Source organism: Protopterus annectens, chromosome 1.part0 (assembly GCF_019279795.1).
Source record: "Protopterus annectens isolate FY-2018-M chromosome 1.part0, PAN1.0, whole genome shotgun sequence".
Classification (NCBI taxonomy): Eukaryota; Metazoa; Chordata; order Ceratodontiformes; family Protopteridae; genus Protopterus; species Protopterus annectens.
The window spans coordinates 1,800,812,388-1,800,837,313 of NC_056725.1; the positions used below are offsets into that span (position 1 = coordinate 1,800,812,388).

The window sequence follows — 24,926 nt, forward strand, 5'->3', positions numbered from 1 at the left end:
GTATATAAGATGCAGCAGACACCATTTTCTTCAGTTTTTCTTGCCCCAGATGTCAGGTGCCCCCAAAAAGGTAGGCTATTCCAATTGCTAATAAAACATACATAAGAAAAGCAATCAACAACTTTCAGCTACCAGCAAATACTCCCCATAGGTAGTAAAGGGTAGAAGACGTAGGTACGTAGCAGCAAGTAGGAGGGGAAGGAGACAGGGTAACCTGGACTGCAGCAGTGTATACACTCGAACATCTACATTTATGGTAGGTACAAAACTATACTATGTTCATCGTGTTACACTGCTGCAGTCATCACACTTGGGTAGAATCCTAAAGCTGAGGTAGGGTGGCTGGTACTACAAGGCATTAGGGGTGGCTATAAGGCCCTGCAGCACTGCAGGGGCGAAGCCAGTTCTAGATTTAGTGTATAGAGGCAGATGGTAGTGCTTGGTGAAGGTATGTACAGAACTCCAAGTTGCTGCTTCCAAAACGTCCTTGGTAGGTACTCCTCTGAGGTAGGCAGTTGAAGTGGCTGTTGCCCTGGTGGAGTGAGATCTAATGCTGTTAAGTACAGGTTTCCCATGGTGTGTATACCAGAAACGTATACAGTGTCCTATCCATTTTGAAATGGTCTGTTTTGAAATGACTTTTCCCTGTGCTCCTGCAGCATATGCTACCAATAATTGCTCAGATTTTCTGAAAGCTTTGGTTTTGTCCAAGTAGAAGCACAACTGCCTGTGTATGTCCAAAGAATGCAGTAGTCTCTCTCCTTTATTATATGGATTTGGATAAAAAGTTGGAAAGTGAATAGTTTTGGTTTAGAGCCACACTTGACACCACCTTTGGCATAAACGTAGGGTTAGTTCTTAAAGACACCTTGTCTTGGTGGAAAATGATGAAAGGTTCTACTGCCATTAGTGCCTGAAATTCTGAAACTCTTCGTGCTGATGTTATTGCCAGGAGTAGAGCAGTTTTCCAAGAGATATATTTTAAATCTGCTGTGTTAGCTGGCTCAAAGGGAGGTAAAGTTAATTTTTCCAATACGAAGTTGAGGTCACAAGTTGGAGTAGGTGCTCTATGGGGCGGTCTTATGTTTTTAGCCCCTCTGAGGTACTGTTTTAGCAAAGGATTAGAGAAAATTGGTGTATTCGTGTTGCAATGAGCAGAGATGGCAGAGGCGTGGATCTTGATGGATGAAAAGGAGAGGCCTTTTGTCCAGCATCTCAGTTAAATATTGTAATATATGAGGAATATTTGGGACAAGAGGGTCAAGGCCGTGAGCCTGGTTCCAGGCACAGAATCTCTTCCATTTATCCAAATAGGCCTTCCTGGTACTAGGCCTTCTGGCCTCCAGAATGACATCCATAACAGATTTGGAGAGAGGTATTGCTTGCTTGACTAGAAAATCTTCCATGCAGCCAGGTTTAAAGTCTTTAGCTGGCTGTGAAGTATCTGATTGTTGTGCTGAATCAGCAGATGTGGGATTTGAGGCAGAATCCAGGGTGGTCCTTCTGCCAAGTTCTTCAAGATTGGGTACCAGTGCTGGGGTGGCCAGTTTGGTGCAATCAGGATCATCTTTGGTTCTTCCTGCCTGGCTTTGATGAGTACACCTTTGGAAGGAGAGGTAGTGGTGTGAAAGCAATTACTTGTAGGTTTTTCCAGCTGAATGAGAGGGCATCCACTTTCCATGCTTGTGGATGGTAAATCCTTGTGCAGAATTTTTGTAGCTGGCAGTTCATTGGGGATGCAAACAGATCTATGTCCAGGCTCCACCATTTCTGTGTTATCATTCTGAATATTTGTGGATCCAATTCCATTCGTGGGGATCAATGATGTTTCTGCTTAAGTCGTCTGCCAGTGTGTTTTTCTCTCCTGGCAGGAATTGTGCTTGCAGATGGACTTGAAAGTTTAGAGCTGTGTTCCACAAGGTCATGGCTTGTCTGCAGAGGGGATAAGAGTGAGAGCCCCCTTGCTTGTTTATGTACCACATAACTGTGGTGTTGTCTGTCTTTAGTAGTAGTTGTCCTGGATGTAGCAAGTCCTTGAAGGCTATTAGGGCATTTTGTACAGCTAGCATCTCTTTATGACTGATGTGAAGATGCCTTTGTTCTGCGGGCTACTTGCCCTGAATACATTTTCCTGCCATGTGTGCTCCCCAGGCGTAATCCGATGCATCTGTTGTCAGTGTTTGCCTGGCTGTGGGTTGAGTAAAAGGCTGTCCCTGGTTGAGGTGACAAGCTTGAGCCCACCATTGAAACTCCTGTTGCAGGCAAGGAATTAGTGGTATAACTGTTTCCAAACTTTGACAGTGTTGAGACCAGACACTCTAAGTACCATTGTAGTTTCCTCATATGCAGCCTGGCATATGGAATTAGTAGTATGCAAGATGCCATGTAACCCAAGGCCTGCAGAATTTTTCTTGCAGGGAGCTGGGTTCTTGTTGCCATTAATTGAAAATATTGGGTCAGATGTCCTTGCTCGCCTGGCGTGAGATAAGCCATCTGGGCCGTTGTATTCAAGCTGTCACCCAGGAATATTATCTCTTGTGAGGGCACTAGTTTTGATTTCTTTTCATTTACTGTGTACCCTAGGCAACTTAACTGTTTTACAAACGCCAGATGCTTTAGAAGAATGTCCTTGCTCTCTGCTTGAATCAGGCAGTCGTCCAGGTACGGATAAATTTGAATTCCTTTCTGTCTGCAAAATGCAATTACTGGTGCCAGGCACTTTGTGAAGACCCTGGGCGAAGTAGATAAGCCAAAGGGCAGTGCAGAGAATTGATAGTGCATTGAACCAGCCATGAATCTGAGGTATCTTCTGCAGTTTTGTCTCATAGGGACATGCAGGTATGCCTCCTTGAGGTCCAATGTTACGAGCCAAGCTTTCTTGCCCAGCATGGGAAGAAGCTGCTGTAGTGTCAACATTTTGAATTTCGGAACATCCAGGTAAGTGTTTAGGGAAGAAAGATCCAGAATGGGCCTCCAGGCCTTGCCCTTTCTGGGAACCAGAAAGAGTCTTGAGTAAACTCCTTGTCCTTGCTCCTGTGGTGGTACCTTTTGAATAGCTCTCGTGTCCATGAGTGCCGTAACTTGTTTTTGAGCCTCTGCCCATTGATTTGGTGACAGGTTTGGAATTCCTGTTAACCTTGGCAGAGTGTGAAAGTGGAACCTGTAACCTTGAGATACAATGTTGAGAACCCATTTGTCTTTGGTGATCATATGCCAATTTTGATAGAAAAGTGTCAGTTTTCCTCCCAAGGGGGCTGCCAAGAGAGAACTGTTTGGTAGCTGTAGTAGGAAGTCATTGAGGCTGTTTTTTATAAGGTTGTGGCCTGTCTTCCCCTTCTTTCTCGCCTGATGCACCCCATTGTCGAGGCCTGTAAGAACCTTGTGGTGGAACCTCTGCCTCTTGGATGTCTGTCTGAAACTGGAAAGGACCAATTCTTTGTTGGCCAGTTTCTGCTAAATCGAGGAGGCTGAACTTGTGAGGAACCTTCACCGTTTGCATAGATTTTGCCTTATCCTCCATTTTCTTTAATACCTCTTCTGCCTTAACTCCAAATAACACATCCTGCAGTACAGGTGCATCCAATAATTTTGCTTTAACATGATCTGGTAACGTATGTTCTTTTAACCAAGCATGTCTTCTAATGACAGAACCTGTAACAGCTGCTCTACAGGAGGCCTCTAAAGAATCAAAACCACATTGCAAAGTGTGTTTTCCCACTTGTTCAGCTGCATGCAATAAATCCTGCATTTCCTTTAAATTAGGAGGATCTGAATCTGGAAGCATTTTTGTTTCAACTGACATCAAAAATTGCTGATATTTTAACATGTGAAACCGGCAATTTAAGGCCCTCATTGCTAAAGTTGGAGACGTATATACTTTCTTCCCCCATCTGTCTAATGCTCTGGAATCTCTGTCAGAGGGGACTGGATTCTTTGCTGATGAGGCCTTAACCCCTTTGGGTCCCTGAGAAATAGTTTCAGGGTCGGCAACAGGGCTTTTATAAAGAAATTTGTGCGAGTCAAGGACTCTGTAGTATGTCAGGCTTAACTGGGGCTGGAGGTAAAGAATCAGGATTTAAGCTGGATTCAGTATAGACATCATCCACAATATCTAACACTGGTGGAATAGCAAGGGGTCTGTGTTGAGGTAATAAAAGGAAGTCTATGAGCCTTTTCTTGGATTCTGAGTAATCCTGGCCTTCCCAATGGAAATGCTCCCTCATGGTATGCAAGGTTTCCCCAACGGAGTAGTCCTCAGGCGGAGAGGCTGATGGAATTGATTCCTCAGCATCAGAGTCCTCATAAGGGGGTAAGGAGTATCCTAGGACTAAGGATGAATCTGAAGAGATGGATACCTGGTCGGATGAGTCATAGTCTGCATCCTGTCTAGGCCTTTTATAAGGAGGGGGATGGGAACCCCTGATCAGAGTGACTAGGTCTTCAGCCATTTTGAGCATTTGTTTCTTAGGCATGGAGGCCTGTCCTGGAGAATGCTGTATTTGTTTTCTTTGTCTTTAAAGTAGGTTTAGACTTAACAGAAGATTTAATGCTTAACTAAGTAGGTCTGAAAACACCCTCTGAAACTGTGGGTTGTTCAGCTACTCCGGATCCCTCTGAAGGGGTAGTTTTGGTAATTTTAATAACTTGTGCATCCGAAGACCCAGCCATCTCCACGTGGGAGTCAGAGGCGGCCTGTGGTTCTGCAGAAACGGTCGTCAGGGGCTGCGAAGGTGCCTCGCTGAAAACCGGAGAACCGGCGACTGTCCTAGATGAGGCTTCGTCGTCAGTTTTGGGCCTCGGATGTCAATCTTTGTCTTTGCGCTTTTTATGTATTCTGGTCGTCTGAAGTTCTGACGGCATGGTATAATTGAATTTTCTGCCAAAATAATGGGCAAAATCAAACCGACGTTTAATAGTGCGCTTGTTAAACCTAGCACAAAACCGACAACCAGTGACGTCGTGGTCTGAGCCTAGGCATGGGATACAATAAGAATGGAAATCCTTATGAGGTATTTGCTTCCCACAAGAAATACAATTAACAACTTTTATTGACATCGGTCTGAGGCAAGAAAAAGTTTCCCCAACGGGGTACTTAGCTTTGTAGGAGACTTCGGTTCTGGATTCGGAATGAAAATCTCAGGAGTCGGCCGACCGGCACTTGCGAACTGCTTTTGCTTCGGGCATTGCGCAGCAAGAAAGACTGAAGAAAATGGTATTGGCTGCATCTTATATACCCCTGTCGCGCTGACATCAGGAAGGAGGTGACAGCAACCGACGCCGGACCAAGACTTTGGAACTCAGGCCGACTGGGGAACCCAAGTGTAATGACTGCAGCAGTGTAACACGATGAACATCATATAGACTCCATTTCCAAAGGAATGCATTTACTAGTGGAAAAACAGCTACTAGCTTTACAAACACAAGAGAGGACCTTTGTGGAGTAATTCAGAACAGACTTCTCATGACCAATTGCTTGCACCTGGGTTTGCTTATCATAATCTAAAAACAGATGGTAATGGAAAAAATAAAACAGCTAAAACCATTTTCGTGCTTTTTAAACTTTTCTCTTATTTTTCTACCCTGTATGCTTAAAAATCATTTGCTCATAAGTTGACCTATGAATGTTAGTCTAGATTTTCCCATATAAAATGGGTAATTCTATGTTAATATACATATTATATATTATATAATAATTATTATTATATTATAATAATTATTATATTATTGATAAAAGTTATTATACAGGAGGATCAAGGGACTCAAACAGATGCCATATGCTGCTCGGTTAAAAAAACTCCAGCTCTACTCAGTTGCATACCGCCTACTTCGAAGCGATCTATGCCTGACATATAAAGCTATGTCCAACCCAAAATGAATGGACATGCTCCACCTCAGTAAATCTAAATTTCTTAGAGCCACGCGCTCGAGGGACTTGAACCTCAGCACAGAAATAAATAGAACATGCTGGAGGGACAGATTCATAACCCAGAGGCTCCCTTTGCTCTGGAATAGAATTCCAATTCATGTTAGGCAGAGCACCTCACTGACTCTCTTCAAGAAGAATCTTGATGAGTGGATGGGGGATCGTAGGTTTGTCCCGGGGATTCCTTCCGTGTCACTATTAGACAGAGGCACAGTAAACTAAACTTTAAAAAGGGCCCAGTATACTCAAATCAAGGGGTGGCGTAAGACAAACACAATCGGGCTAGGCTTATAAATGCCCCAGGGCAGATAGCCTAGTATGAACCTATATAAATCCATCAATACACTTGTATCCTCCCATCAACCCAAAATCACTTCATTATATAGCTATCTGGCTTATTAATAGCCTTTTATATCTTGTTAGTATAAAACATGGATATGTTACGGTTAAGGAAGAGTGCTTTCTTAATTTATCACTAAAGTAAACAGCAGCCACTATTAAAACTCCCCACCTCATATTTAAAATATCTATGCATACAATACAGAACTGTTTTACAATATAGCATGCAACTTACAGCAATACATTTATTAACACAAATTAATAAGTTGTTGTTTTTCTTTCGGCTTTTCCCGTTTAGGGGTTGCCACAGTGGAACTCCGGTCTGCTAATGATGGGCAGTAAATTTTTTACGGGTGCCGAGGTGCCAGCTCGACGCCCAACCTTCAGTGAAGGCACGCCCATTCTAAGCATGTTTTTCGAACGCCACTTGACCGCAGGAACACAAATTAATAAGTAAAAATAAAATTTATTTACAATAACTTTTCAGTCCTTTCATTACTTTTCTAAACATTACTGCCAAAGTAGGGATTATGGTTTAGCCTTTTCACCAGTTTAACACAATCAACAAGCTTCCAATCTTTAAGACACTTCTAGCAGAAACACAGTTCTAATGTTTAAACTGCATCTAATGGAAATGTCACTTACTTCAATTTATTCTCTAATTTCGCATTATTGCCAGTCTTCCTCTTCACTGTGAGCTCCCAACACTAACCTGTCTTCAGTCCAGAGTACTCCTGATTTTTTGAGTCAGCTGTTGTACTTTTTTTTCCCCTGTTGCTCAAACATTTTCCTTTGAAATAGTGGCAAAAAAGTTTCACTGACAAATTCTCTCGCTGGGCTTTGACTTTGTTACTGTCAGAAGAATGAGGAGTCTCTCTCCACTTGTTGGTTATTTTTTTTCCCTCTCTAGAATGTCCTGCATCCAAAAATGTTATTGATCCCCAAAGAAAAAATATTCTGAAGACAGCTGGACATAGCAACTTGAATCTCACTTGCCTCTCAACATTCCCTATTGCAAGGATAAACTTTCTTTTTTCTTACTGGTGTACAGTGAATATTTTTTTCAGAAACAGTCTAATGTCCCCAACATTTAATTTTTTTCCTTTAAGCTACAGGTTTGCCAAGAAGCATCTTTTTCCATTGGTATGACTGCACCTCATAATACAGTTCTTGACTGCTTTCTCATGGCCAGATTTGAAGCATACACTTGACATGCCCCCCTTCATATAATAACCCCTGCTGCAGATTACTAGTCCTGTTTCTCATTTGTAATTTCATAAAAATTAAGCAATGTACTCCTACATTCCCTGGGATGTCAGAAAATCTTGAGTTTTTCCATGTGCGCTTTGTGTTCTGAATCTATTTTTCGAAACAGCTCTTCTTGAAAAGCCTCATTCAGTCTTTCCTTCATTTCACCCTCTGATTTCTCTAGTTTTATTAATGCATCTGGTTACTTAAACTCTAATTTCTTCCAGCCCTTTGTTGTTTAGCTTTATACTATAGAATCCTCCAGTGTCGCACTTACTTGAAACAATTCTGAATGCATTTGATTTGTTTCCTATGAACTACTGGGGCCATCTCCCACACTATAGATGAAACGTGAACTGCTTTTTGCTGAACTGCTGCAAGGTTCTTTCAAGCCACAGTTTTCTTCCCCTTTCCTGGTTGATTTTCTCTTATTTCCGATAAATTTCTTCTTTGCTGGCATCCAGGCGGCAGTGTAATGACTAGCCAGTTACTGAATTTTACCTAAATTACTAACTTTTATAAGCTTTTTTTTTTAATGCTTTCAGTTTTCACACTGGGAGAGCTCTAATCAACCAGTTGTTCATTAGGTAGCCATATTCCAACCAGAAATGGGAATTCTTGATTTGCAATGGGCCAGTTGTTCAGACTACAGTTACCATATGACCAATAATAATTCATTAATCTGTACCCACTTGTACCCGTATCCCTGACTGATGGTTATAGCAAAGATCTAGGAGGTAATCATAATAGAAATTGCGAACCCAGTGAAAAGGATGGCAAAAAAAATGCAGGACATAGCCAACATTCAATCTACTGTCTTATTTCACTGTATATTGCTCTGTCCACAGAAACAGCAACTCAACCTTAGTCTGTGTATCTTGTAAGATAACATCTGGGAATGATGCAAAAATCTGCACATTTTTGTCTTGTATACAGCCTACGGAGATAGCTGCACACACCATTAAGGTAGAAGACTGACTTCACTTCCCTATTTGTGAAAAAATTAAAACACTTAAAATGTTACAATATTAAGCAACAATAATAAACAGTCTAAAACTTTAAATGTTAATTCCTCTTCTATGAGGGTACTGAAAAAACAAACACAAACTGGCTTAGTCACCACAATAAATCAAGTTATGATGTACTTGTTCATACTGTGACTCACTTTTTGTGGTTTACAGGGTTCCTGGATGTGAGACAGACTTATCAAAGCCATTGGTGATTTTTGTCATTTGATATACAGCCTGTGGCAGACTTTCAACTTTTGGTAATATATTTTATTTAAATCAGAACAGTCTACAAGAAAAAAAAAAATAACGGTATGGCAGTAATAAGTAGGCCTTCATTAACAGAGATACCAGAAATGCTATTACCTTGTTTTCTGCTAGTTGCTTCAAAAGTGGGTCTTTAGAGTTCTGGAGAATGCTTTGAAGTTCAACCTCTTTTTGTCCAATTAGTGTTTCTACTTCCACCAGTTGTTTTTTCCACTGCATACTATCATCCAACATCTGTTCAAGCTGCTTCTGCCGTGCCTCCACACCATGCTGAGTGGTGTCCCACTGGCTCTGCACCTGCTCCACTGTAGAAAAAGGTGCAAGAATATTTTAAGTAAACCTATGAAATCGGACACAAAAATACAACTTTGTCACATGCTTAGCCACTAACACAAGCAAGAACTAAGTCATTAACAAAATTAAAAATAGACTGCAGGGACTGAAATTTGCTGGATCAGAAAAAAACATTAAATCACTGCAGCCATGATACAACCCTATCTAAGGAGTGGATTAAAACAATTTGTCAATTTCATTGACGGTCTTAAGGTGGTAATGCCAGAAGGCAATTTTATTTTTGTCCTGTAACTCAGCAGGTACTTCATGTTTTTAAGCTAAAGGCAAAAAAAGTCTCAGCAGCAACTTCTAAGCTCCTTAGTGCTGCAGCTATCCTATCATTCTTAACTTTTTAAGAATCTATAGACATAGGAGGGAAACCCAGCACATTTAACTAAACAGTTTTTAACTGTATGTTTATAAGGCTGCAGTAGAAGAAAACCCAGAGCTAAACACTTCTTTAATAAAAAGCACTTCTCTGGGTTTTCCATACAGAGCAAAGTGTATTTTGTGTGGTCACTGAAAGAAAGAAAAAAAAAAACGTGCACACACACGCACACAAAATCATTATTTCTTTTACAAACACATTAGCAATTTGTTATGGCAACAAAGATGAAAACGCACTTCACCCCAATGCAGAAGGATATTGAGTAATAAATGGGAAACCTGACAGCAGATGCACAATACAGATGAAATAACTCAAACTACTACCATTAAAAAAGAATGAGAAATAATTTGTTATAACATTATCTGAGACAGTAAATACAATACATACTGCAAAACATTAAAATGCACCAAGTTATGAACCTTACCCAAAATGCACCAAGTTATGAACCTTACCCAAAATGCATCGTTATGAACCTTACCCAATTTATGGAAGCATAAAACTTGTATGTTACTGTTTTTTTAACTAAGTTTTCAGTACAATCACTACTTTGCTATAACCTGTGGCTGATGCAGAAGTAATTTTTATCTCCTGCCTAAAACATATTTTTCTTTACCCAAATTATATATTGTAGCTTAAGCACTACATCAGAATTTAACTCCACTTTAAGGAAAGAACACAGCTTTGGCTTTAATATGAAATGAAATATATGCGCACGCTACAATTTGCTGATCGGCAAGACACAGTTCTACAGTGAAAAATTTGGGATTTTTTTCTTCTGACATCCTTAATTTGATGTGATTTGGAAAACTCAACTGCCACACACTGCAGCATGCATGCCCCTATTGGTACATATCCTGACATCACATACTAGACTAGGTGTGCAGTCAGTGCCCGTGTTTTCCCAGATGGGTCTACTTCAAAGTATCGAATGCCTGAATTGTAGAAACCCATATTTTCGAATCAACAATTCGGTTCATCTACCCATTCTGACTGAGATAGCAGTACAGTGGGGACCAGGGAATTAGCCCTTTCACCACTGTAGTGCGATCTCGGAGTTGGAATATAAAATTAGCAGGGGGTGTGGGAGGTGCAGGATGCTTGCTCCCCTGCAAAAGTATCATTTCCATTGTTTGCGGGTGTTTGGGTTTGTGTTTTTTGTCAGCAGACTGAATTGTTGATCATATGGTCTCGACCATGTTGGATTTCACAGTTCGGCCTTTCCATATGTTGAAATAGATCTCCCCAGATGACCCCCATGCAATAAGCAAGAAAATCCTGAAAGATGCAAGAAAATAAAATGATATTACTTGCCTGACGTGGGAAAATCCATTCACAAATGCTGGCTACTGACACTATTCAGACTTAGGATAGTGAGAGGCTAACATGCATTTACTGCAGCAGCCTTCTCAAAGATTAAGAGATATGTACACACACACACACTTCAAAAAAATGTTACTGTAGTTAACAGGCGTTAAAAATCTTAAACACTATCAAATTTAAGCCTCCCTTTGGGAGGTGCAAAGCACAGGAAAGCCAAAAGGTCAGAGCTCAAGTCGTCAAGTTTTGAAGCACCATGGTGCTAAGGTCTTACCCCTAAAATCACTGTCTAAGCAATAACATTTGGTGAAGGATAAGCACAAATATTTTCAAGTGGACAAATTCCTGAAATACACTCTTGAAGCAATCATGCAGATGGAGAATTGCCCTATGAAAGCAACATCATCTAATGGATGGTTAGCAAAAGACAATCCATTAATAACTCACTTGTATTGTCTGGCTCCATGGTACAAGGGGATGGAGCCTTCTGAGCAGACCGGACACTGTAGGAAACAGAGAACGAATATGAATGGGCATGGCCTTGACAGCTCTCCCACGAGTGGGGGAGGACTGCACATGCTTGAGGAGCACAAAGGCATGCTAAGATTTCCTCAATGGAAAACAGGGAAACTGCCTACCATACTTTAAAGTTGGTGGGTAGGGTTGTCTGCTAGCACACTCCCCTTCTAGAAGTGAATGACTGCCCAGCACCACAAACTCATTCCAGGTCCCACCTTTCCTAGCAGAAGTGAGAATGCACATAGGTACCAGGCAAAAATAAGGAAAATGCAAACTACCCCTGATGGCTGCCTAAACTGATGGCCTCTTTTAGATGGCTCTCACACTCGGTGATGAGGGAACAAATGGGTCATTATGTCAAGATGTGGCTGATGACAGGCAGGCAGTGGGAGCAAAAATCCTTTGTTTTTTCTTGTTATAATACTTCTGCATTTCACTACACCAATAACAACTTTGTCCTTTATTTGCTTGTATGTATGATTGGTTCTGTGTTGAGTGTGATTTTGATTATTGTTCTTTTTATTGTAATTTACTAGTCTGTTAATGGAGCTTTTCTCCTCGGGCCTCTGCTGAAAATGGACAATGTATCCAGCCAGACTAGCCCGGTTAACAAATGTAAAATAAAAATAAAATAAAAATAAAATAAAGGTACAAGAAAAAAAGTCTCTTGTATAAGGCTGTTCAACCACAAACTCCCCTTAGACAAAGGCAACAATCTAGCTTCCCAACCATGACCATCCTTTTGGGGAAACAAAACCGGTGGTGGCACATGCAAGGTAAAAATAGATATTTATTTGCCCCCAGAAAGAAAGCAAAGAGATGAACTGGTTGGTTTTAGAAGTCTAACAACATTCCTGGAAAAGTACTGATGTGTGAGTATATCAGAAAATAGATGTTTGAGAAGGGTCACTGTTGTAGTATAAATCCTTATCCAATAATGTCAAAGTTGTACATCTGGTAAGAATACATTGCATTCCAACTGTGTAGGCATATACCACACTGCTGTCTGCAATGTTCTAGGAGCCAGGTCATACATTTTCAGGGCTACAATTAAGGATATTACTTCTTGATTCAAGCTGCGGTGGTGCAGCGGTTGCGTTGTCGCCTCACAGCAAGAGGTCCACCCATTGAATTCTCGGCTGGAGCGCCTTGTGTGGAGTCTGCATGTCCTCCCTGCGGTCAAGTGGCATTCGAAAGACATGCATGAATGGGCATGCCTTCATTGAAGGTTGGGTTGGCACCTCAGCACCATAAAAATCGACTGCCAATCATTAGCGGACCGGAGTTCCGCTGTGGCGACCCCTGACCGGGAAAAGCTGAAAGAAAAAAAAACTTCTTTTAAAATGATGCATCTCTTGGCCACTGAAGGACTCCAGTTGACAAGCTCTGAAGTGACCTATGGGGGCACCCCATCCAAACCAGAGATGCAAGCTGTTACTATTTGCGCATCCTCTGGAACTATAAATGATATCCCTGCATTCCCTGGTACCTCCAAGGACCACTATTTTTATTCCTCTCCGATGGAGATCAAAAGTATACACTTTCTCAGAGGGTGCCTGCGCTTCTCTCATAGGCATTTCACGTACCTCTTAATTGTTTTCAAGTGCATCTTAGTGAAGAAAGTATGAAGATCACTGCTGACACTGAGTCCATAACACTCATGAACATTCATGCAGATGCTGCTGTCCACCAGCTGAGGTCTAGGAAGGCTAGATCAACTGCAGGGCTTCGTCTTATGGTAAAAAAAATGTTCTCTGTTTTGCGTCCATCTGAGCTGTGAGAAATGTTTTGACGGTCCTTAGTAAAATGTTTTACTTGCAGAGGTTCAAGAAAATAAACTGCTGGAAAGATAAGGAATGGAGAACTCCTGAGCTCTATGCATCACTCCCCCCCAAAAAACTGCCTAAATGAGAAAAATCTTGAGGGTGAGTAAATATGGATCAGAGTCTTGGGATGGGCACATAGTACTGCTATACATGTGGCAGAAACTCTGGAGGCTGTGGACAGAGCACATGATGGGGATAAATAGGAAGTGGTTGTGCCTTCACTCTGAATAAGAGAAACTGTCTGTGGCCCCTGTAGTCTGGAATATGGAGGTATGTATCACTGAGATACACGGTCAGCAAGACGGTCTGTGGAAGCAGTGGTGGTGGTGGTAGTAATATCAGAATGGTCAACATTCTGAATTTTATTTTCAAGAAAAAGTCTAAAATAAAGCTTACTTTCTTCTTCCTGTGGAATGAACCCTACTGCATGGAAATGAGCAGATAATCCAGGATTAAACTTGTTCTGGACAGAGAATAAGAATGCCAATAAAGGGATGAAAGGATTTCCTTGGACTCTAATCTTGTAGCCTGGTAATATAATCTCTTGTATCAGTTTGACTTCTGTCATTGAAAACTAAATGACACTGAAGTGAGAAGGCCACATGCCCTGGATGCTAAAGGGAAGAAGGCAAAGAAAACAGTGAGGGCAGAATCTGGGGAAATATTTGGTACTACCAGATTGAGTCCTGACAGCCTGATACACATCTAGCAGTACTGTATGCCCATCCCAACACTCTGAAGGTTTGTTTCCCTTTCTTTGGCACTAGGAATAGACGGAATAAAACCTAGGCCTACTTCTGACGGAGGGACCACCTGAATTGCCCCCATCTGCAAAGTAACCAAATTTGCTCCTGAGCCTCCATCCTTTGCTGAGGAGGCACATCCGGCATGCCTTTGAAAGGAGGAAAAGTGTGAAAATAAAACTTGTAACCGTGATTTATTATATCCAACACCCATTTGTCCTGGGTGACCAAATGCCAGTTTTGTTTGAAAAGTCCCAACTTTCCTCCTAGAGGAGCTGCCAGTAAAGAAGGGTCTGGCAGCTGAAGATACAGGTCATTGGGTCTGTTTACGAAAGGGCTGACCCTGCCCTCACCAGAAGACTGTGCAGGAGAACTCCAAGTCCTAGGTCTGAAAGAACCCTGAGCGTGAGCTCTGCCTCTACCACGCCTAGACTTGCCCTTAGACTGATAATCAAGAAGGATAAGACCATCCTCTAGCAGGCCAATTCCTACTAAACTTAGGAGGCTGCACCTGCATAAAATCCTTGACCGTCTGCATAGACTTAGCCTTATCTTCCATCTTTTTCAAAACTGATTCCACAGGAGGACCAAAAAGTACTTCAGATTGAAGAGGAGCATCCAAAATCCGAGCCTTAACATGCTCTGACAAATTTTGATCCTTAAGCCAGGCATGTCTACGAATAACTGAACCTGTAGCAGCCACCCTGGATGAAGCCTGAAGAGCATCGAAACCACACTGCAAAGAATGCTTGCCAACTTGATCTGAGGCATGAACCAACTCCTGGAGCTCCTTACACTCTATACCCTCAGATAAAGCATCCACCTTAGATTTCAATTGACCTAACAAAAAGTTCTGATACTTCAGCATATGAAATTGGCAATTCAAAGCCCTCATAGCTAACGTAGAGGAGGTGTACACTCCCCCCCCCCCACCTATCTAAAGCTCTAGAATCTTTATCCAAAGGAACTGGATTCTTAGCCACAGAAGCCCTAATACCCTTCGGACCTTGAATAATAGTTTCCGGATCAGCTCTAGGACTCTTGTACAAATACTTATGTGCTTCTGGAACTCTGTAATATCTGTCCGGCTTAACAGGGGCAGGAGGCAAAGAATCAGGATTAAGGGAAGATTCAGAAAAAAACATCCTGAACAACATCTAAGACAGGAGGAATAGCCAAGGGCCTATGTTGTGGCAGAAACAAAAATTCCCTAAGCCTTTTCCGAGAATCTGAAAAATTCTGACCTTCCCACTTGAAATGTTCCCTCATGGAATGTAAAGTCTCAGAAAAAGAAAAATCCTCTGGAGGAGAAGCAGAAGGACAGGAGTCCTCTGCATCCGAATCTGAATAAGAAGGGAATTCCTGAATTTCTTCAGCTGAGGAATCAGAGTAGTCTGAGGAATGATCCATTCCTCTAAATCTGCCTCCACCCTAGGCCTCTTCTCTGGGGGCATACAAGGCGTCCGCAGCGCGACTCATCCGTTTAGACTTCAAAGATCTATCTTTACGCTTTTAGCGGTAGCGGCGCCGGGGATCCAACGGCATGTTATAGTTACACCTTACCGAAAACAAGCCTGGCACAGTCTAATCTCCGCTTAATGGTGCGCTTATTAAATCTAGCACAAAGCGACACCCGACCACGCCGTGCTCAGGCCCCAAGCAAGGAATACAGAAAGAATGATAATCTCTATGAGGTATCTGTTTCCCACAAGAAATGCAATTATTAACTTTCTGACATCCGGATAACTGAGGCAAGAAAAACAAAGATTTCCCCAACGGGGTACTTAGCCCAACTTGGTCTTCGGTCTGAAACTCGATAAATGAAAATTTCAGAACGCCGAACGGCACTTGCAAACGCTGCTTCTGCTTCGGACCACGCGGCAAGAAAGACTGAGGATATGGCGTCGGTCATGCGCTTAAGTACTACTACGTACTGACGTCAGCTCTAGGCGACAATGACAGACGCCAGCCCAGCTCTTTGGTATTCGGGCCGATCGAGGACAGCGGACTACCCACAGGTTATGACTGCAGCAATGTGAGACGAAGAACATTCATTATTTCTTTTACAAACACATTAGCAATTTGTTATGGCAACAAAGATGAAAACACACTTCACCCCAATGCAAAAGGATATTGAGTAATAAATGGGAAACCTGTCAGCAGATACACAATACAGATGAAATAACTCAAACTACTACCATTAAAAAAGAATGAGAAATAATTTGTTATAACATTATCTGAGACAGTAAATACAATACATACTGCAAAACATTAAAATGCACCAAGTTATGAACCTTACCCAAAATGCACCAAGTTATGAACCTTACCCAAAATGCACCAAGTTATGAACCTTACCCAATTTATGGAAGCATAAAACTTGTATGTTACTGTTATTTTAACTAAGTTTTCAGTACAATCACTACTTTGCTATAACCTGTGGCTGATGCAGAAGTAATTTTTATCTCCTGCCTAAAACATATTTTTCTTTTCCCAAATTATATATTGTAGTTTAAGCACTACATCAGAATTTAACTCCACTTTAAGGAAAGAACACAGCTTTGGCTTTAATATGAAATGAAATATATGCGCATGCTACAATTTGCTGATCGGCAAGACACAGTTCTACAGTGAAAAATTTGGGATTTTTTTCTTCTGACATCCTTAATTTGATGTGACTTGGAAAACTCAACTGCCACACACTGCAGCATGCATGCCCCTATTGGTACATATCCTGACATCACATACTAGACTACGTGTGCAGTCAGTGCCTGTGTTTTCCCAGATGGGTCTACTTCAAAGTATCGAATGCCTGAATTGTAGAAACCCATATTTTCGAATCAACAATTCGGTTCATCTAACCATTCTGACTGAGATAGCAGTCCAGTGGGGACCAGGGAAATTAGCCCTTTCCCCACTGTAGTGCGATCTCGGAGTTGGAATATAAAATTAGCAGGGGGTGTGGGAGGTGCAGGATGCTTGCTCCCCTGCAAAAGTATAATTTCCATTGTTTGCGAGTGTTTGGGTTTGTGTTTTTTGTCAGCAGACTGAATTGTTGATCATATGGTCTCGACCATGTTGGATTTCACAATTCGGCCTTTCCATATGTTGAAATAGATCTTCCCAGATGACCCCCATGCAATAAGCAAGAAAATCCTGAAAGATGCAAGAAAATAAAATGATATTACTTGCCTGACGTGGGAAAATCCATTCACAAATGCTGGCTACTGACACTATTCAGACTTAGGATAGTGGGAGGCTAACATGCATTTACTGCAGCAGCCTTCTCAAAGATTAAGAGATATACACACACACACACACACACACACACACACACACACACACACACACACACACACTTCAAAAAAAATGTTACTGTAGTTAACAGGTGTTAAGAATCTTAAACACTATCAAATTTAAGCCTCCCTTTGGGAGGTGCAAAGCACAGGAAAGCCAAAAGGTCAGAGCTCAAGTCGTCAAGTTTTGAAGCACCATGGTGCTAAGGTCTTACCCCTAAAATCACTGTCTAAGCAATAACGTTTGGTGAAGGATAAGCACAAATATTTTCAAGTGGACAAATTCCTGAAATACACTCTTGAAGCAATCATGCAGATGGAGAATTGCCCTATGAAAGCAACATCATCTAATGGATGGTTAGCAAAAGACAATCCATTAATAACTCACTTGTATTGTCTGGCTCCATGGTATAAGGGATGGAGCCTTCTGAGCAGACCGGACACTGTAGGAAAAAGAGAACGAATATGAATGGGCATGGCCTTGACAGCTCTCCTTACGTAGTGGGGGAGGACTGCACATGCTTGAGGAGCACAAAGGCATGCTAAGATTTCCTCAATGGAAAACAGGGAAACTGCCTACCATACTTTAAAGTTGGTGGGTAGGGTTGTCTGCTAGCACACTCCCCTTCTAGAAGTGAATGACTGCCCAGCACCACAAACTCATTCCAGGTCCCACCTTTCCTAGCAGAAGTGAGAATGCACATAGGTACCAGGCAAAAATAAGGAAAATGCAAACTACCCCTGATGGCTGCCTAAACTGATGGCCCCTTTTAGATGGCTCTCACACTCGGTGATGAGGGAACAAAAGGGTCATTTATGTCAAGATGTGGCTGATGACAGGCAGGCAGTGGGAGCAAAAATCCTTTGTTTTTCTTGTTATAATACTTCTGCATTTCACTACACCAATAACAACTTTGTCCTTTATTTGCTTGTATGTATGATTGGTTCTGTGTTGAGTGTGATTTTGATTATTGTTCTTTTTATTGTAATTTACTAGTCTGTTAATGGAGCTTTTCTCCTCGGGCCTCTGCTGAAAATGGACAATGTATCCAGCCAGACTAGCCCGGTTAACAAATGTAAAATAAAAATAAAATAAAAATAAAATAAAGGTACAAGAAAAAAAGTCTCTTGTATAAGGCTGTTCAACCACAAACTCCCCTTAGACAAAGGCAACAATCTAGCTTCCCAACCATGACCATCCTTTTGGGGAAACAAAACCAGTGATGACATGCAAGGTATAAATAGATATTTATTTGCCCCCAGAAAGAAAGCAAAGAGATGAACTGGTTGGTTTTAGAAGTCTAACAACATTCCTGGAAAAGTACTGATGTGTGAGTATATCAGAAAATAGATGTTTGAGAAGGGTCAATGTTGTAGTATAAATTCTTATCCAATAATCTCAAAGTTGTACATCTGGTAAGAATACATTGCATTCCAACTGTGTAGGCATATACCACACTGCTGTCTGCAATGTTCTAGGAGCCAGGTCATACATTTTCAGGGCTACAATTACAGATATTACTTCTTGATTCAAGCTGCGGTGGTGCAGCGGTTGTATTGTCGCCTCACAGCAAGAGGTCCACCCATTGAATTCTCGGCTGGAGCGCCTTCTGTGTGGAGTCTGCATGTCCTCCCCGCGGTTAAGTGGCGTTTTCAAAGACATGCATGAATGGGAGTGCCTTCATTGAAGGTTGGGCTGGCACCTCAGCACCATAAAAATCAACTGCCAATCATTAGCGGACCGGAGTTCTGCTGTGGCGACCCCTAACCGGGAAAAGCTGAAAGAAAAAAAAACTTATTTTAAAATGATGCATCTCTTGGCCACTGAAGGACTCCAGTTGACAAGCTCTGAAGTGACCTATGAGGGCACCCCATCCAAACCTGAGATGCAAGCTGTTACTATTTGCGCATCCTCTGGAACTATAAATGATATCACTGCGTTCCCTGGTACCTCCAAGGACCACTATTTTTATTCCTCTCCGATGGAGATCAAAAGTATACACTTTCCCAGAGGGTGTCTGCACTTCTCTCATAGGTATTTCACGTACCTCTTAATTGTTTTCAAGTGCATCCTAGGGAAGACAGTATGAAGATCACTGCTGACACTTAGTCCATAACCCTCATGAACATTCATGCAAATGCTGCTGTGCACCAGCTGAGGTCTAGGAAGGCTAGATCAACTGCAGGGCTTCTTCTTATGGTAAAATAAATTCTCTCTGTTTTGCGTCCATCAGAGCTGTGAGAAATGTTTTGACGGTCCTTAGTAAAATGTTTTACTTGCAGAGGTTCAAGAAAATAAACTGCTGGAAAGATAAGGCATGGAGAACTCCTGAGCTCTATGCATCACTCCCCCCCAAAATAACTGCCTAAATGAGAAAAATCTTGAGGGTGAGTAAATATGGATCAGAGTCTTGGGATGGGCACATAGTACTGCTATACATGTGGCAGAAACTCTGGAGGCTGTGGACAGAGCACATGATGGGGATAAATAGGAAGTGGTTGTGCCTTCACTCTGAATAAGAGAAACTGTCTGTGGCCCCTGTAGTCTGGAATATGGAGGTATGTATCACTGAGATACAAGGTCAGCAAGACAGTCTGTGGAAGCAGTGGTGGTGGTAGTAATATCAGAATGGTCAACATTCTGAATTTTATTTTCAAGAAAAAGCCTAAAATAAAGCTTCCTTTCTTCTTCCTGTGGAATGAACCCTACTGCATGGAAATGAGCAGATAATCCAGGATTACACTTGTTCTGGACAGAGAATAAGAATGCCAATAAAGGGATGAAAGGATTTGCTTGGACTCTAATCTTGTAGCCTGGTAATATAATCTCTTGTATCAGTTTGACTTCTGTCATTGAAAACTAAATGACACTGAAGTGAGAAGGCCACCTGCCCAGGATGCTAAAGGGAAGAAGGCAAAGAAAACAGTGAGGGCAGAATCTGGGGAAATATTTGGTACTACCAGATTGAGTCCTGAAAGCCTGAAACAAATATAGCAGTACTGTGTGCCCATCCCAAAACTCTGATCCATATTTACTCACCCTCAGCATTTTTCTCATTTAGGCAGTTTTTGGGGGGAGTGATGCACAGAGCTCTGGAGTTCTCCATTCCTTATCTTTCCAGCAGTTTATTTTCTTGAACCTCTCCAAGTAAAACATTTTACTAAGGACCATCAAAACATTTCTCACAGCTCTGATGGACGCAAAACAGAGAGAATTTTTTGTACCATAAGACGAAGCCCTGCAGTTGATCTACCTTCCTAGACCTCAGCTGGTGGACAGCAGCATCTGCATGAATGTTCATGAGGGTTATGGACTAAATGTCAGCAGTGATCTTCATACTGTCTTCACTAGGATGCACTTGAAAACAATTAAAAGGTAAGTGAAATACCTATGAGAGAAGCGCAGACACCCTCTGGGAAAGTGTATACTTTTGATCTCCATTGGAGAGGAATAAAAATAGTGGTCCTTGGAGGTACCAGGGAACACAGTGATATCATTTATAGTTCCAGAGGATGCGCAAATAGTAACAGCTTGCACAGTGGGGCAGTCATTAACTCTGACCTGGCATCACCTAATATGGCCTGTCTCCTTAGACAGATAACTCTCCTTAGTAAGTGTGTCTGCAGCTGCACCCCTGCTAGTCATTAACAGAACTGAACATTTGATACAGTGCTTCTCAATTTTAAGTTTCATCCAGTACTGCTGAGGCCACATCCTCCATTTGAGGATGTCCGCTCATTATTTAATTAAGTGGGTTTGAAATGTTACTGCTTTAAAGGTTAAGGCTGCAGAAGTGTATACTTTTCCCCCAGCTCTCTTTCACTGTTCTCTGTGCTGTTAACAAGCACATTAAAAATCATGTACACACTGACATACATGAAAGTATATGCTGCAGTTCTCGCACCTTACTTACGATTCTTTGCAGCATTCTAATAAGCAGCTAATTCCATGCTTTTAAAAATGTAAGAAAGAATAAAAGCCTTTTTCCTTGCAGATGACAAGTCATACCCCCACCTATACTGTGCAGGAAGTGGCACTTATTTATCAAATTGGTGTTCAAACAGCATTCAGTCCCCCCTCCCCTTAACAATACATTTTTTTTAATTACTTGTAACGCTAAACAAGACACATTCTGCAATTCAGGGACACTGGAGAGGGATTCTCACACCAAGTCTGTGTGTCACACAGCAATAAATCTTCTTTTCTTCTGTGCTCTACTCTTGCATATAGGAAATCTGTTTCAATAACTACAAAAAGGCATAACTTACTATTTAGATACTTCCTGCCCTCATTTGTTTCACCCAAGGAACATACAAGCTGGAGATCCAAGTTTAAATATATTTAATTTTTTTTCTCAATATTACTGCATACAGCCACAATATCTCAGGAAGTACAGCATCTCTCAGACTACGCCCTGCTAGGCAGCAAGTGTGATGACTCTAGAATCAGGAAGAGCTGCTGCAGGAACGACAAAGTCCGATTTTGCAGACATTAATAATCAAAGAAAATAAACATTACACAAATAAATCTGGAAGAACTTCAAATACAACTATGCTGGTCAAATGTTTATGCAAAATGTTAAGGTAACTTTTTTTGTTACACATGATCTTTGAGCCCTGAGGCCACTATGATTCCTGGTGGTATCCACGGAAGCAAGGAGAGGAACTGCTACAAGGTTCTCACACAAATCTTTCCAGGAATCCTCTTGCATAGTAGAAGCTATCCTTTTACCTGTGGAGAGCTGAGATTCTGGCCCTTAGTAGGGACGGAGGTAAAGATGAAGGCATATCCAGGGTCCAAGGATGAGAATAACCAGTGACATAGCAGTAGCCTCAGTTCATTAATCATAAGGCGGTATACATACCTTTTAAGACACTCCCAAGGCTTAATTAGAGACCCACTTGCTGTGCTCCATTATGAGGTTGGGTTTCTCACTGAACAAGAGATCATCTCAAGGGAAACCAAATGAGACTCTCTTTTCATATGTGTCCTAAGCAAGAGGAATTGGAGATGTGTGCAGCATACATATGCAAGGTCTTTCTCATCCAGTTCTGGAACCAAGGAGTGAGAAAGGGAAGCAGGTCTCATTTTTGTGGAAGAGTGGCCATAACACAGAAGGCTGGGTCATTTGCACAATTATCCTGTGCCAGGCTACAACACACTCTTAAACCTATAACTACAGGTGGCATGTGTTCAGACTAAATACCATCTCTGGTGGTGGAAGGAGTTCTTGCATCACAGACAGCTGATGCAAGATATGCTCTTACCAGATCCTGACATTTCCTACTAAACACAACTGTGGAGGAAAAGAAAAATAATACAGAAGTAAGTTTATAACCAGAAAAAAAAAAATCACACTTTTCAAGGCATTCAGAAAAGCAGGGTCTTACATTTCTCAGTAATTGCTGTCCTTACATCTGAACTGGAGGTCTTGTTTTTCAAGTTCTGGGACAGAGTGAAGACTGTATCCAGCTGTGGATGTCTCTGTTCCAGATCACTTTTTGTTACCTGTTTAACAGAAAAAAAAAATCTTGTAAATCACATCACCATGAGTAAGTACGCCTCCAAACAGAACTTCAAAACGGCTGTCAAGTTTCACCAAACCATAACAGGTATTATAAAGCTAATGGCTACTTGAACTAGGTAACTAAGTATTATTTTACTTTTAACAGAAATGCAATATTATCACAAAAGTTCTCTTATTCTACAAAGGCTACTAAAGCTATGGCTTTTAAAATAACTAGCCTGTTTCAGGCCATTTACTATCATGTATCTTACAGTCAGAGTTGGATAATTTTAAAAATGTTTATTATAAAGTTTTATTGTCTCATCATAGTAACCATACTTAATACTAATGTCACATCACTGCTGTAACTCTGTTTTGTAACAGTTGTAAACTATTCACAGATGTGAATTCCTATAAATAACCTATGCCTACATAATCCAGCACCAGTGACATAGGAATAAAGCCCTGACTATGTCCTAGATGATCAGAGTGCGAATGCCAGTCTGGGTGCTACAAAGAGCTGGGAAGAGGATAAGAGGGCCTATTCTATGGGGAGAGCAGGCCAGAACTGGTTGCACATTGCCACAATCTCTTGCAGACAGGCCAGAGATGCAAATGCGCAGCCTGTGGTGAGTGTTAGGGTCACCAATCCATTATCTGTCAGTACTCTTTTTAACACCCTCCATGCAGAGCAGATCACAAGTTTCCCTGGCCAGGAGTGGGGTTAGGCCATTACAAATGCCTCCCACAGCTGGGATGCCATCGAAGGCATAAAGCACCTTCATGACTGAATTACTGGGACAGCCCCCTCTGGACACCTCTTGCTCTCATCCTAGCTGTAATTCCCAGTTAAGTGAACTAATGAATCATGATCATGTCACATGGGGCAGGGGGGGTGGGAGGGCTTCCTCTTGCTCTCATCCTAGCTGTAATTCCCAGTTAAGTGAACTAATGAATCATGTTACATGGTACGGGGAGGTGGGAGGGCTTGGTGGTTGGTAGTCAATGGGTCCACACAGGCAAACAGATGCACACACACACTCACAATCACAAAAAGCTGTGCCTATGGAAAATGCATGGAATTAAAATGAAATAAAATTATTCACACCGCAGCCTTTCCAGTCAGTAGCTTACTGTCTCTTTTCTTAACATCTTTATTAACTTTACACATTACAATGACATGGATATCTGTATAGTTCTACAACAGAAAATAAACCATTAAATTTTTTTTCCTTTTCATGACCCTGACCTTGAGTAGCATCTTACCCTCACCAAGAATGATACCACAGTATAAAGACAAAAAGATCAATTTCAACAATTGGCTAAAGTATTGGTGTCACTCAAAGGGGATCCAGTGTCTGTCAGCCTGGGATGACATGCTTGACAAGCCACGTTGCTTCGCTAGGGACGGTTTGCACCTGTCACCCCTGGGTTTTCAAATACTGGCCAAGGTTCTTGCCACCCCCATAGTGCCTTTTTTAGGCAAGGCTCAAAAGACAAACCCATTTCCTTAGACAACACAAGGAAAAAGAAACTAAGGGTAATGCTGCTCAACGCCAGAAGTCTAAACCTCAAGATGCACGCACTTGAGGCTCTCCTCAGTATGGAGAATATCGATATCTGTGCAGTAACAGAAACCTGGTTCAAGGCTCCCGAGAGCACCCCAGCACTACCAGGCTATACCTCATACCATGCTTTTCTGCCCCAAAACTCAGACCGAACCACAAGAGGAGGAGGAGTATCCATATTCATCAAAGATACCCACACCTCCAAGCTAGTGGCACTGCACGAAGCATCTGAGACCATCCATGTGCAACTAACAGTGGGCAAAACTGCCTTCCAGTTTGTAGCCTGCTACAGACCACCCTCCCAAACTCAGGAACCCCACTCAGCTTTCCTGAAGACACTGGAGAATATGAAGGTCTCTCCAAACACCATTACATTGGGTGACTAACTGCCTAAACATAGACTGGGAGCACTACTCAAGTCCAAACACCCTAGCCCAACGGTTCCTAGAATTTATAAACTCAAATGCTATGGAACAACTGTTCACCACTCCCACAAGAGGGGAAAACATATTGGACCTGATCATCACCAACATGGGGACTCTATGTTCCATACCAGAGGTATACCCCTCATTGATAAGATCTGACCATAAATTAATCACTATTGACATCCATATCCTGTCCCCACCCCCAGCAAAGGAAACCACGGTC

The 24,926-nt window shown here is 41.8% G+C and overlaps 1 protein-coding gene across 3 annotated transcripts in view; it reads right to left on the minus strand.

Annotated features, from left to right (window-relative positions):
* UTRN (utrophin) overlaps window positions 1-24,926 on the minus strand; it is a 4,744,936-nt gene that overhangs the window by 2,072,662 nt on the left and 2,647,348 nt on the right. For all 3 annotated transcript variants that reach the window (XM_044069601.1, XM_044069592.1, XM_044069610.1), the window contains 2 exons: window positions 22,595-22,712; window positions 8,884-9,089 (listed from right to left, as the gene is read on the minus strand). In XM_044069601.1, the coding sequence (XP_043925536.1) occupies window positions 8,884-9,089; window positions 22,595-22,712 (324 nt within the window). The remainder of the gene's footprint in view (window positions 1-8,883; window positions 9,090-22,594; window positions 22,713-24,926) is intronic.